Source organism: Ambystoma mexicanum, chromosome 12, assembly GCF_040938575.1.
Source record: "Ambystoma mexicanum isolate Mex_15411 chromosome 12, UKY_AmexF1_1, whole genome shotgun sequence".
NCBI lineage: Eukaryota > Metazoa > Chordata > Amphibia > Caudata > Ambystomatidae > Ambystoma > Ambystoma mexicanum.
In genome coordinates this window covers 405,354,064-405,368,877 of record NC_090936.1, presented here as the reverse complement: position 1 = coordinate 405,368,877, position 14,814 = coordinate 405,354,064, and the positions used below count along the sequence as shown (strand labels likewise).

The 14,814-nt window shown below is 47.5% G+C and overlaps 1 protein-coding gene across 2 annotated transcripts in view; it reads left to right on the top strand.

Annotated features, from left to right (window-relative positions):
- Positions 1 to 14,814, top strand: part of IPO8 (importin 8) — a 2,228,954-nt gene that overhangs the window by 857,450 nt on the left and 1,356,690 nt on the right. For both annotated transcript variants that reach the window (XM_069628533.1, XM_069628532.1), the window contains one exon: positions 1,152 to 1,228. In XM_069628533.1, coding sequence (XP_069484634.1) covers positions 1,152 to 1,228 — 77 coding nt within the window. The remainder of the gene's footprint in view (positions 1 to 1,151; positions 1,229 to 14,814) is intronic.

Sequence of the window (14,814 nt, the reverse complement as noted above, 5' to 3'; positions counted from 1 at the left end):
TAGGTGCTAATGTGTATTGCAATCATAATCGTAGAGAAAAGCGACCTCTGGAGGCTAATTGCAGTAGATATGTAGATACACAGAGTGGATGGAACTATTGATCACTACTTTGTGTAAACATCTAGTGAGCTTTTTGTTTTCATTATATAAGAGGAAAGAAAGTAAGAGACTAAGCAGAGTAGATTTTGTAGCAGGCAGAGAAGTGGGCAAATTAAGTGGAATATTGTAGTTTGCTGCCATCTCACTGTCAGAGTAACTGGCATAAAGCAAACGGGTGATAAGATAGAATGTCAACAAGTATGGGATCAGCTTGTGGGTTTAGCACCAGTTGCACAGAGGTACACAACCAGCAGGTCACAGAACTGGGTTTTCCATCAAAAGAATGTGGCTGTGTTATCGTTCACATTTTGAAAAGTATTCACTTGTTTATGTGGTGCATTGTCCCCAACAAAATGAAATATAGTTGATGCTGAGATTTAGATAGTAACCTCCACTTTAATGTAAAGCATGGATGCAATGAAGTGTTTTACAGTAGCAATACTGTAATTATGCATTATGTACAACTTTGAAATGTGTTTTAAAAAAGTTAACACATACTGGTCTTTGCAGACATGATATAGTTAGCTTAATAAAAGTATCATCCCGATTACTTTCTAGTTTACAATTATTTGAAAAGGAAAAAAACTATCTTTGCCTAGCACTTCCACAAAGGCCTTTGGCATTTAAAGAGTGGATGTCGAGTACTGCTGCACTCTCGTTCCATTACCCCCTCTGAACTTGGAGTATACAGAGGGTGTAGAAAGTTGGAGGGCAACTTGAGAAATGCAGGGTGAGCTGTATTTTCATTCAACACAGTAATTTAAATAGCTAGCTTTGCTATATAGGTGTCAATTTAATTAACAAACCCACAGATTTGCATAGCAATTGCCAAGCAAAACTGCCTATTGTATGCCTTCAAGTTGTTTGCCTTCTACATTTAGAATGAAAAAACACTTCTGGCAGCTTTCTTTGTTGTATAATACCTAGTTGTTGATTTTCAATAAAACAAGTATAAGCATTATTTCTGATTATAAAAAAGTTATTAATCTGAAAAAATATAAATGAGTCTAGAATTGTTATTCAGCCCTAATATCCTGTTTTGTGCTTTGTAGATGTGTTTGAAGATTATGTATCTCCTGCAACAGCAGCCCAGAATCTTCTGTACACAGCGGCAAAGAAAAGGAAAGAGGTACTCTGACATTTTGGTTTAAAGGATTTGACGTGAATATTCCCATAAGTGATTGATTATACCTCCCTAGGACACAATATTATCCTTGTGTAATCTCAAACTGCCTTTTAGTTGCTCCGCTGATTTAACTACAATATTTGTGGCACTTGGCAAATTACGGTTTAAGGAATTAATTCTCCCAAAACTAAGGTGAGAGTTTAACTGGCATAATTTGGCAATGTAGATATGAACATGTATATCATTTGGGAATGTGTATATTAGTATATTAAAATGTGTGAAAAGTACAATCCAAATGAGATTCTCTCAAGTAAAAAAAATGATTTTTGTGCATTGAATTTAGACACCTCTTCACTGAATTTTCTTTTTGTAGTATTTTTATATTTTATTAAACAGTAGGACACATAGAATGCAGTCTTCGGCTCAACATAGCCAAGTACAATCTGAATCAAGGACCAGTATCCAACTACTTGGAAATATAACTGATGTATCATAAGAGTCTCATTACATAGAGAAAAGAAACACATACTATCAATATTTGCTCATTATGGATGTTCGACCTGCCCATAATCAGGACCATGTAGTGACAAGAAGAAATAGGATGGAGAAAAGCATCAAACTTAACAAAGGCACATCGACTCTTTTCATATGTCGGATAAAATATATGAAATCCCTTGGATACCCCAAGTTGTTTTGCATGAAAATACACCTGGCATTATAATTCACAGTTTACCTGCAAGACTATTGTTAGGAAAGATTTTGTTTTTGCAACTTTTCATTCATAGATTTATGTGGTGAGGCACCCTTTCTTTTTGCTTGGTTTGGACCCTGTCTCGACTTTTTAGAGGTCGGTAAAGCCTTCTGATTTACTTCCCTTGTCTATTTTGCTCCTTCTCATGGTGAAACTGAATCATTCCTAAGACTATAACTACTTAGAGACTGTCTCTCTTTGTGAATTATTGTATTGTTACAAATGCACACATCACCTTACAGTGAAGTGCAGTTAGGATACTTTGTATACGTACCTCTTTTTTTATAATGGCTTTTTGGTTACTTTTACAATATGTCTAAGGCTAGCTGCTGACAGCTGTGCGATTTTTTTTTTTTTACAATTTGTATGATTTTTTGTTAGTACACTTTAGCATTTACCACAATTGGCTAATGACGGTGGCTTGCACAATAAAATGGCTGTGCCACAAGATGTTCCCTTGTTCTTCGGCCATCTTGTCTTTTGGCTGGCTTCCTGCCTTTCCAGGTGAGAAATGCCATATATCGTAAACTTTTTCTCAGGGAAAGCTGCTGCTTTCACAGGCAGGTGGGCTCTGTGCGTTTGAGCCAGAGGGGGTGGCTGGGACTGTCTGGTCCCAGTCCACGTCCTCTGTCACCCGAAAGTCTGTTGCTGGACGAATGCGATGACCAGTGGTTGTCCAGGACTGGAGCACCCTGAGCTCTTTCAGCATTGCAAATACTTACCATTGGTGGGCTTGGACTTGCTCCCCACCTAAATCTTGGATAAAAGGAGGACTCCTGCAGCTATCGACAGATCATCGTTGTAACCTAGACTTCTATGAAGACGAGCAGCCAGCTGAAGATCCGAGGACGACACCTGCAGCTGCCTAGAATCAACGCCAGTAACTGGCCTGATGAAGCCCTGCTCCCCTGCCTGGTCTCAGAAGACCCTGGTTGTTGCTTCGGCCCGTGGACCGATAAGAGCAATCAGTTGCAACCCTGGCTCGAGGATCCATGTCTTGAAAGCCTTCGGAAAGTGTGCCTAGACCCCCAAGTGGCATGACTAGCTCCCTTTTGGCTTAGCTCGCTACAGCCGTGATTCCGAGCAGAGCCTTGGGTCAGGCAAGATCTTGAGATGATGCCATACGCTGGCTGTCCTCACATTTTCCGCCACGTCACGACAAGGGAAGCTTTGCTGGGGATGCTTCTGTGTTCAGCGTTGGAAGAAGGCCTGGTGCCGCCTGACCTTTGGACCTCCGCCAGAATAATCTCTCTGCAATCCTGTGATATATACTGAAAGATCTGCACTGCCGAAGGATGTATTTTCTTCTCAGGGTTCTTCTTCAAGAAGTTGTTTGGAACCGCACCCAAAAAGTGACCTCTGCACCCAAGACCCCTAGGCTTCCCTTCCTCGAACCAAGAACAGAAGGTTGTGCCAACAGCAATTTCCAGAAGAACTGCAGTGTTCCCAAGAACAATCTGAGTCAGGGGGGGGTAGGTAAATAAATCTGTTTCTGTTTCACCCAATCTCCTATAGGGTAACATCAGGTGTAGATCATGTATTCCTAAACTCCCTCTGGCTTGGCCAGGGCTAAGGATCCTCACCTGAGCTAAGGATCTTTTGCTAGGACTTACCTTGGGAATAGGATAGAGGGGGTTACTTTCCTGGCTTGAAGCAAATACTTACTGTACTAGTGTAACAAAAAGTTACATGAGTATTGGGAGAAGGAGTTACAAGGTAACCCCTCAGTACCCCACATAAGAAACTCTCTTGGGCACTGTAGTTCACAAAAAAGAATGTATTTTAACATAAAGAGGGTGCTAGGTGTCGCAGAGTAAAAACAAAAAACAGGTGCCTATCTTAAACCTATGGAGGAAACAAAACTCCACAAAACAGTAAACATTAAATCCCAGTCGGAGAAAAAGAATGAGTGAGTGGTAAAATGTTCCACTCACTCAGGAGATTAAAATAAAAGTCCAGAGTCCAGCAAAAGTGCTGGGGGTCTCTCAGCTTAATGGGAATTGGCACAGAAACTGAAAATCCTCACTAACACCTGTCCACTCCAGACTAAGCGACAAGAGGATTTAATCCACTCCTGGTTGAATCTCTTGTTCTAGTCGTTCATACTTCCTGGAGAGAACATCAGCATTCTTATGATTGGTTCCTGACCTATGTTCAATGGTAAAATCAAACCCCTGGAGGCTGATAGACCATTTGAGCAGTTCCCCCTTCATTTGCTTTAACCATCTCAAGGGTTGGTGGTCTGTCTGAATAAGGAAAATAGAACCATACAAGTATGGCCTAAACTTCTTCAACAACCACACACTGGCAAAACTTTCTCGCTCCTTCAGTTTCCTACTGATAAAGCAAATGGGCTGTTCCCTGCCTTGCTCATCCAGTTGACTCAAGACTGCCTTTATCCATGTGTTAGATGCATCTGTCTGCATGATAAAGGTTTGGGTATACTCAGGAGCTCTCAGTACTGGACCTTTACATAGGGCATATTTCAGCCCTTTAAATGCCTAGGCACACTCTTCATTCCATCTCCCTTTCTTAGGGTACTTGGGCGAAGAGATGACATTCAGTGGAGAAGTTATGGAACCATAGTTTTCTATACAATTTCAGTAATGGTAGACCTAAGAAGGCTCTCACCTGGGTCTCAGTAGTAGGGGTGGCCTAGTCCTTTACAGCTTGTACGTTACTAGGCAAGACCTAATCTCACCCCCTCCTATCTCATGTCCAAGATAGATTACCATACTCTAACCAATTTGACACTTGCTGGCCTTTAGGGTCTGATGGGCCTGTTCTACAGCCTGCAACACTTGTCCAAGGTGATGAAGATGTTCTTCCCAAGTGCGGCTGAACACTGCAATGTCATCCAATTATGCCATGCAGAAGTTCTCTAAGCCATTCAGAACATTACTCACCATACTTTGGAAAGTGGTCGGTGCATTCTTTAGTCCAAACGGCATGACCTTGAATTGTTACAAGCCTTCAGGTATAGAAAATGCAGTTTCTTCCTTGGCATGGTCTGTCAGAGCAATTTGCCAGTAGCCTGAGGTCAAGTCAAATGTGCTGAGGAACTTGGCAGCTCCAAGTTTATCCATCAGCTCATCTGTCCCAGGTAAAGGATGGGCATCAGTCTTGCTGACATTCAGAGCACTATAGTCCATACAGAGCCTTAACTCTTTGATAACTGCCTTTGGTACTAGTACAACAGGACTAGCCCATGGACTTGTAGAGGGTTCGATAACCCCAAGGTCAAGCATCTTGGTGACCTCTTCCTTTATGTGATTCCTAACTTTATCAGACATTCTGTAGCCCCTGCTTTTGACTGGGAGACTGTCACCGGTGAGTATATCATGCTGGCCCCAAGGGGCCAAGCCTGGTGTTGGAGAAAACAGAGGGGCACTCCTCTTGTTACTGCAGTGTCAGATAAGAAGAGAGGTGTACTCCTATTGTCCCATCTGAAGGGTGTCCCTTGAGGAGATAAGGGAGAGGTTCGCTCTCCTCCTCCTCTTGATCAGAGGCTAGAAGCAAAGTTTCTAGTGCTGGTCTGGAGACATCGGCCTTTAGATGGTTAGTGTGAAAGACGCTAGGGGCCTCATTGGGATTGCCCAAGTCTACTAAAGAATTGACTGTTAGGAAGAATTTTCAGAAATGTGTTAATTCCCTCCACCTTAGAGGCCCCCAGCAACTTTGCTGGATTTTGAGGACTCGATTTTTTTCAACCTTTTTTTCCTACTCATGTATTTTAATGTGATTTCTGAGCTTTGCGTTTATTTTTGGTTATGGAGCCTGACAAACTCCATAGGCATCATCTTTTACATTGTGTCACACAGCACCTTCAGTGCAGTGGCACAGGGAAGTCTGTTAGTTTTCCCCAAAGGTTTAAATATCTTCTCTGGGATAAACTACTGTTTCCCAGAGCAGTGAAGTGAAATTGACTTTACTTACAATTGTAACTTTCTAGACCCAGCACACACGATCTTACAATAGGGTGCTGGAGGGTTTACCTAGTATCCCCTTTGTCTAGCTTCTCATGTAAATATTTTATGTTGCCCTTTCCTCACTGAATGGCTGGTAGCAGTGGTTTCATTTTAAATACCGTGGTGTGTATTTACCGCGGGCTGCCTTCGCAGCTGCAGTAGAGCTCCCAAGGGTATGGCCCTGGTCTTCTTGTTTTGCCATTTCTTTGTGGAAAGGTCCTTCTTGAGATTGACTCTGTGTGCCAAACCAGGTCTGGTCCCATTGTTCTCTTTGCCTTTGGCGGGATTCACGAGTGAAGCCCGCCTCTGGCTCCAGGGTGTCTGGGGCGGGCAGGAAGTGAGAGAGGTGCCCGAAACTCCCTGTGCTTAGTCTCCTAGGAGACCCAAATGTACTCTGTGGTGATTGGCCAGCTGACTGTCCGGCAAGGACAGCCGCCACCCTAGTGGGTGACTGACAGCTAGACTGGAATGAATGGAAGAGAACTGAATAAGAATAAAAGGCGAGGCTTTTGGCTTGGAAGGCAGAGTCGACCATTAGATGAAGCAACCAAAGAATAACTTGAAGAGGACACCTGCTGCAACTCTGGACCATTGGTTTTCCCGGTGAAGCCCTGCTGCTGTGCTGAAACTCCACATTCGTATCGACAGAGAAGCCCCTGCAAGGACGACTTCTACCCTTGAGTTGGTGGGACCAATCAACTCCAAAGTAAGGAACATGGACATCCATCTCAGAGCTTGTTGAATTTCCACAGAGTTGCTGCCTGAAACCGTATAGCCAGGGAAAGGAACACCAGATTGTGTGTGTTGCTTTTAAGCTGGCCTGGAGCTCCAGGAAGATACGCCGGACTCCAGGGAAGCAGGACTGACCGAGCCTTAGCCCCCTCAACAGAGTGCGGGACCACAGAAGCAAGGCAAGTCCATCTCGACAGCCAGGAACCGCGGTGTTGCTATTTGCGGTAGACGCGAGGAGCTGAAACACTGAACAGCCACTGATTTGAAGATTGCTGATTGCAAGCGGTGACCGTCCCATTGTAGTGCAGGAGTCCCCAGAAGTCCTCCCTCTTGTCCCCACAACTGAGGCCCAGGAACAGTGAGATCTGCAGAGCTGCACAGGAACAGAAGTTATCTGCTGCACTTTTTCTTCAATTCAAAGGTACTGTACAAAGTCTAAGAGAACTTACCTCTTACTGTAGATTTGCATGCATCTTCTACTACTCACAAGTCTAATTCGCTTGTGGCCCTACATTTGATTCTTCTTTTCTTCAAAGACTTCTAAAACATTGTGCAAAGACTTTTCTAATTACCTACCAGAAGTTCTTCATCCTTTATAAGACTTTTGCCCATTGGCTTTGGCTTAGCCTGTTGAACTGAATGACTCTTCTTGGGGGATCAAAAAGTATTTGCCTGCTTAAGAATATTTGTGGTCTATTGTTGTTCTAATAATCTTTTCCTTTTACCAAATTCTAACAGTATTCGAAATACCAACATTAAGATGTTTGTCCCCAGCATCCTGGCTTTTGAAGTCACCTGAGGGTGTAGGTTATGTCTGTGGGCAATCCCAAAAGGGTCTTGAATGATTTAGAAACTAGGAGTGTACAGTATTGAAGTATATTTGTGTGTTACTATTATATTGCTCCCTTCTGAAGAAGGCTTATTCTAACTGACTGATACATAAATTAATTGTTTATTCAAGAAACCTTGTGTGTAAGAGTTTATTTGAATACGTGTCACTGTGATTCTCTGTGTAACTCCCCTATAGCTCACATTGACTCCTCTTGAGTTATGCCTAGCTGCTCAACACGCTACCAAAACTGTGTAGTACAAGCTTATACCAAAGATTGGGTTTTCTATACCTGTAGTCAGAGTTGTTTGTAGTGTTCCCAAAGGGTACTGCATACAAACTTTGCCTAACATTGACCTCTCCAGGTTTGCCTACAAATTTGAAAGGACCTGTCCTTTTGTCTTGCAAGATTCTGTCTTGTGGGAGACATAACCAGAACCAGCTGGTCTGGAGTAAACTCTGCCATGTTAGCCTTCTGTTCATGCCAATGCTTGACCGGCCTTCAAGTTTTCAGAAGCTTCATTCATCAACTGCACCATCCTCTTCCTGAAGCCTAGTATGTAGTCAGTTACACAGACTGGCTTTAACGGTGGAGCACTCTCCAATCCTTCTTTGATCAGAGCCAAAGTGCCTCTGATATGATGACCGTAGAGGAACTCAAAGGGGCTGAAACCCACTCCAGCTTGAGGCACCGCTCTATAAGCAAAGAGAAGGGATGGCAGTAGAAGATCCCACTTTCTTTTCAGAGGTTTTTTGAAGGCCCCTATAAGGCTTCATTGTATGGTTAAACCTCTTTATCAACTAATTTGTTTGAGGGTGGTAGGCAGTTGGGAATATGTAAGTAACTCTACTTACGCGATGAATGCGGAGAGCTGTGCCCATGTTGGGAGCAAGTTGCAAGCCTCGGCTGCACCCATGCTGTAAGCGAGCAGTAGAAGCTGTGGAAGCTGTTGTAAACAGTGAGGCTGTAACTTCAGGTTTCTGGCCTGCTTTACGTTTTGTTGTGCCGGACCGTCTTGTGCTTTGCGGCCTTGATACTCCAGTGCTCAATTTTTTCTATTCCACTTTACAGTTGGGAGCATTTCATACCGAAAGCACTGCCAGGATGAAGCTTGTGAGGTTTTTGATGAAATTAAGTCATGAAACTGTTACTATTGAACTAAAAAACGGAACCCAGGTCCACGGAACAATTACAGGTGTAGATGTGAGTATGAATACACATCTTAAAGCGGTAAAAATGACCCTGAAGAACAGAGAGCCTGTACAACTAGAGACCTTAAGTATTCGGGGAAATAATATCCGGTACTTTATTCTACCTGACAGCCTGCCTCTTGATACATTATCCAGGCGATAATTTTTGACAAGCTACACATGGCAGTCTATTTTGAAATGTTTTTGTACAGGTTTTTTTTTTTTATAAACCGAAATATTGCCACAAAAAAAAAAAAACAGTGAGGCTGTAAGAAAACTGAAGGCATCTCCCTAGCTAGTCCCCAGGGATCAGTCATCCAGGTGGCCAGGACACAGCCATCGCATCAATTTCCTGGGGGTGCACTAGTGAGGCAAGATCACCTGAATGGGGTGTCCTCGGGCAGTGGAACACCGACGGGTGAGACGTGGTATCCCCCTTCTTTCAACACCTTTTCCCCATCCTACCGCGTAGGACATTCAAAAACACTGCCGCCCCACCCCCCTTTTTCCGATTCGAACACTTTCTCACAACACGCAAGAGAACTGACTTACACCAGACCCATTTACCTGACATGTCCCAATACGAGGGTCAGGCAAAGTCAGGCAATTGACCAGAATCACACGCACACCCGACAACGGCCCTTGCCCTTCCCCACAGGAAAAAAGGTGGAGCAAGAGAGCACAGTACGAGCAAGGCAGACCGCACGACGAGACAGCTGATCAAGCCCAGCAGTTCAGGAGAAGGAGAAAGGCGTCGGGAATCGAGAGGCTGACAGGGAGAGAAGCGACCTTGCCCTTTCCGACACAGACCCGCAAGTCCTTCAAAGAAGAAAACATAAGTCCAAGAACAATAGCTATACAGTCTTGCAGCAGAAGTCGACGGTACACGGGGCATGCCTATGCCGATAAGCCGGAGCCAGGGAGACTCCTGCTACCATGGTACCAGCCTTGACTCCAGATAGAAGCAAAGCCAAGCGGTACATCACAGCCGGTGAGTCGAAGGGAGAACCAATAAAAGGTCAAAGAACTGTAAAACTGTTAAAGGAAGACCAGCTGCAGAGGGGACTGGCCTAACGTGGGTGCTGTCTTGAGAAACCCTGGTTTATCCCATATTGATATTAAAATCACTTCACATTCAAAAGTCTTTGACGGACAAACTGTTGAGACTGCAAGGGAGGTAAATCCTGCATCTAGAGAAAACAAGGGAAGTGAATCCTGCAGACATTTAAGCAAAAGGAATTATGAAATGACAAGAGTGAACCTGGCAGAGGAATGCCAGTAAAAGGGAGGGGGGGGAGTCTAAGTGTCCCAAGAAACAGTGGGGTGACAAAAGTAAACCTGGCAGAAGAATGTCTATGGAGAACTGTTTGAAAAAAAGACATCAATATTTGTGTTTGGGAGAAAAGACATAGTGAACCCGGTGGAGGGAGGCTGAGAATTGAGTGGTCTGCACCCTGAAGAGGGGGACCCAGGGATGAAGAATCATCATCCCAACTACAAGTTGAAAAGAACTTTCATTTGTTTATTTTTCCGACCCTCAAAGGCAAGAGACTTTTTGTTGAAAAGATACTTGGCCGTCGAGGCTCCAGAGAAGTTAAAACAGGAACTGTCGTCTCGTGCTGGGGAAAGCTCGAAGTGAGCTGTGCTCAGAAATCCCACCTTATCCCATGCTCAAAACGTGGTGAAGGGAGACCCAGGCTACTGCATCCTGACATATTATTTCTGTACATTTCTTGAAAACTATCCCACACCTTTTTTGTATTAGTTGTAAGGATTGGCAATACGTTTTTCTTAGTATAGGCCCTTTTATTTGACCCAACACCACTAGAACTGCCTTATTTTTCATTTGATGGCCGATGCTTGCTCCCATCTTAGATTTAGGTTTAGATTAAGCGTTTTTCCTACCTGCATACTGTTCAATAAACACCCTTGTACTGTGATCACTTGTGTCTGTCTTTACTGTTGCCACCATGAGTTCCTTACAAGGCACGCCACTGAATTGTCAACTTTGCTGGTGTGCCTCGTAGTACATTTGTAAGTACTTGTATAGTATCACTGCATTACAAGTTAAATATAGCTCATTCGAGGGGATTGGGTCCTCCGACGTATTCCATATCTATGACAAGTAATGTCCACAGCTGTGCTGCTTCGGAAAATCTTTGGCGTCTGCGTCGAAGCGCCGTCCCCGAGGACCTCCTCCGACGGCCGACGTCACCCGATGTGATAAGTAGGGCGCACGACGCCCATAGCCTCAGTTCCGTTTTCTCCGCGAACGTGTTCGCTTCGTGAATCTCGGTACGCCTCGACTTGTTGGAGTTGCTGTTTTCTTTCTCGGTTCGTTGAACCCGTTCGGTTGGTGTGAGGACCTGTTTGTGGCAATGTCTTTTTCATCTTCGATCCCACGTCGGGGTTTCAAGAACTGCGGGGACTGTGGGTCCAAGATCGGTCACGGACTCGCACAACGCCTGCCTCTGGTGCCTCGGGGAGGCCCACGATACGGGCGACTTTGTCGACTGCAAGTCGCTCACTGCGAAGGCCTTGCGAGAACGCAAGAAGAAACTGTTGGTAGGTCGGGTGTCTAAGCCCCGGAAGTCGAGGTCTGCGCGGCTTTCGACCGATGACTCGAGGGGTGACTCTCCGCGTCGTTGTCGGAAGTCCGGTGGGTCTCCTTCCAGGAGTCGGTCTCGCCACTCCTCCGCCTCTTCTAGGCATTCCAGGAAGCGCCGGCATAGGTCGCCTTCCCCATCCTCTTCCGAGGACTCCGCCCGTCGGCGGGTCGCTTATCCCTCCATGCAAGCGACACTGGAGGAATGGGCTTCCTTCGGGAAGCAGATGCTAGCGATTCTGGAATCGCAGGGCACCGGTTCGTCTGCGCCTCCGAGTGGGGTCGGTCGGCACCGGTCGAGGGACACCGCCAGTGCGCCTTCGGGCTCGGGTGGTCGGCACGGCTCGCGGGAGAGGTCCCGCTCGGACAAGGGTAGCCGTTCTCGCCATGCCCGTTCCAGGTCCCGGTCCTCGACGCGCTCGAGACCGCGTGATCCTGTGCCGTCTTCGAAGAAGACGTCTGTGGCGCCGAGGTCGTCGACGATTTCTCTCGAGGTTCCGTCTTCGAGGGGGAGGTCGGCGCCCAGGTTGTCGAGAGACACGCTCGGAGCTCCGGCAGATGCTGGAGGCGTTGCAGCTGACGTCGACGCGATTCACTTGACGTCGACGCCTTTTCTGTCGACGCCGGCGCCGACTCGCTCGGCGCCCTCAATGCCTTTCGAGGCGGTGGTGTCGGAGGGGCCCCGTGGCACAGGGTTTGCCCCTAAAAAGGCTATGGCTAAGTTCCGGCACTGCTTTGGTCCGCAGAGGTCTTCCTCTCCCCGCCTGGAGTACATTTCAGAGGGTGATGAAGGCTCTGATGGCGGCCTGGTTCCGGATGACCTTATCTCGGGCCATAGTCAGTTTGATGACATGAGGCAGTCACTGCATGATGCCAGTGGACTGGACACCTCTCTGGAGGTGGAGTTTTATCAGCCGGAGCCTGGCACGCATGCCGATTCGTCATATCGGCGCCTTATGTCTCGGGTTACCGAGTACTTGGGTTGGTCAGCTCCCTCAAGGGAGTTCGTTCAGGATGATCTCACGGACATCGTTGATCTCGGTCCACCCACTGACCCGGTTTTGCCTTTTCATATGGCTTTGCAGAGAAGGGTGGCGGTGGCTTGGACTGCTCCGGAGAGTCTCCCGGCAGTGGGCAAGTCTTTGTCGCAAAAATACCGTCCAGAAACAGAATGCCCAGCACATCCAGCCAGTAGCGACCCCTGCTTCTTGTCTAGGCACCCCACCCCGGAGAGTTTGGTGGTGCAGGCGGCTATGGCCCCGGCTAAGCAGGCATCGTATCCTACCATCCCTCCGGATAGGGACGACAAACGTTTTGACGGCTGGGCGAAGAAAGTGTTTTCTTCTGGGGGTATGGCACTTCAGGCAGCCAACTCCATATGTGCCTTGTCTCGTTTCACACACATTCTGTGGAACTGTGTTCCATTAGCGGCTGATCATATTACTGAAGGGGACGAACGGGATGGTTTCCTTGCTATGGTTCAGGATGGCAAGGATGCCATGTGTGAGGCCGTCCAGTCGGGTTTGGACTTGGCGGATTGTGTCAGCCGGTCCATGGCGGCGAGCACCGTAATGCGCAGGTTTGCGTGGTTGAGGAAGTCTGGGTTTGCTCCTGATGTGCAGTCCCGCCTCCTCAACATGCCCTTTGACGGTGAACACCTTTTTGGCAGCAAGGCTGACGAGAGCCTTGAGAGGTTGCAGACCTCCAAAGCTGCAGCAAAGTCGTTGGGCGCTGCAGTTCGCCAACCTCCGCCTTTTCGTCCTAGGGGACAGCAATGGAGGGGAGGTTCCTTTAGCTATTACTCGTCCTTCAGTAAAGCGAGGGGAGCTAGCAGTCAAAGAGGCCATCGTAAGAGTGCCAGAGGTGGAAACAAAGGTACTCGAGGTGCCAAGGCCGCTCGGGCAGTTGCCTCTTTGCCCTCAGGCAACACCGCAGCCGCTACCACTCAGTCATGAGGCCAGGTCCCATGGTTCGCCGTTTGGGGGAAGGCTGGCGCAGCATCTTGTAGAATGGCAAGCCATTACTTCGGATGTGTGGGTTCTGGAGATCATAACGCACGGCTACTCTCTTCCTTTTCGGCAGAGGCCTCACGACAATCCACCAGGGAACCTCTCTTTGAAGAGTCCGGATCCGCTCCATGCGCAGGAAATTCAAGCCCTGCTGGAGAAAGGCGCCTTAGAACTGGTGCCTGTAGCGGAGAGGAACAAGGGATGGTATTCCACTTATTTTTTTATTTCAAAGAAAGACGGGGGATTGAGACCCATCGTGGACTTGTGCGGTTTGAACAAACTCCTCAGGAAGGACAAGTTCAAGATGGTGACTCTTTCTCAAGTCCTCCAGGCCCTTCAACTTCAGGACTGGTTGGTGTCTCTCGACCTCAAGGATGCTTACTTCCATGTGCCGATCCATCCCAAGCACAAGAAGTACCTGAGGTTCGCGGTTGGCGACTCGCACTTTCAGTTTCGGGTCCTGCCGTTCGGATTGACCTCCGCCCCGAGGGTTTTCACCAAGCTAATGGTGGTGGTGGTGGCAGCGCATCTCAGGAAAGGGGGGATTCACGTCTACCCCTACCTGGACGATTGGTTGATCAGGGGGAGCTCTCCCGAGCAAGTCCTGGATCATCTGTCCGTCACCTGCCACTCCCTTCACAGGCTGGGCTTCTCCCTCAATTTAAAGAAGTCCCATTTAACACCAACGCAGCGGCTCCAGTACATCGGAGCAGTGCTCGACACGTCCCTGGGGCACTGTTTTCCTCCTCAGGTGAGGGCTCTTCACATTCAGCAGATGGTGCACAAGTTTCAGTTTGTCCAAATTCTCCCAGCGTCCGAGTGCTTGAGACTGTTCGGCCTCATGGCATCCTGCATTCTTCTGGTGCCAGAGGCTCATCTGCGGATGAGATCTTTGCAGTGGGCACTCAAGCTCTAGTGGTCTCAGTCCTCCGGCAGGCTGTCGGACCCTGTTCAGGTGCCGCCCTCGGTAGCCCGGGACCTTCTGTGGTGGGCCGTCGAGGGCAATCTGATGAAGGGTGTCCCATTTTGGCTGTCCTGGCCGGAGGTGACGATCGTGACGGACGCATCCCTCACGGGATGAGGAGCTCATGCCAACGAGTTGACAGTCAGCGGTCGTTGGTCTCCGTCGGGGTCCAGACTCCATATCAATCTGTTGGAGCTGAGGGCCGTCAGGCTTGCCCTGAAAGCTTTTCTGCCGACTGTGCGTGGGAAGAGTGTCCTGATTCTGACGGACAACACAGTGGCCATGCACTACCTCAACAAAAAGGGGGGGCAGGTCACTTCCGCTGTGCAGGGAGGCGATGCAGCTCGAGTTCTGGGCCATCCAGCAGGAAGTTTCGATCTCGGCAGTTCATCTGGCGTGAGACGACAACGAGACGGCGGACGCTCTGAGCAGGCAGAGCACGATCTCTCACGAGTGGGAGCTGGCTCAGGAGATTCTCTTGGAGATCTTCGCCCTTTGGGGGACCCCTCAAGTGGATCTCTTCGCCTCCAGTGTCAACCG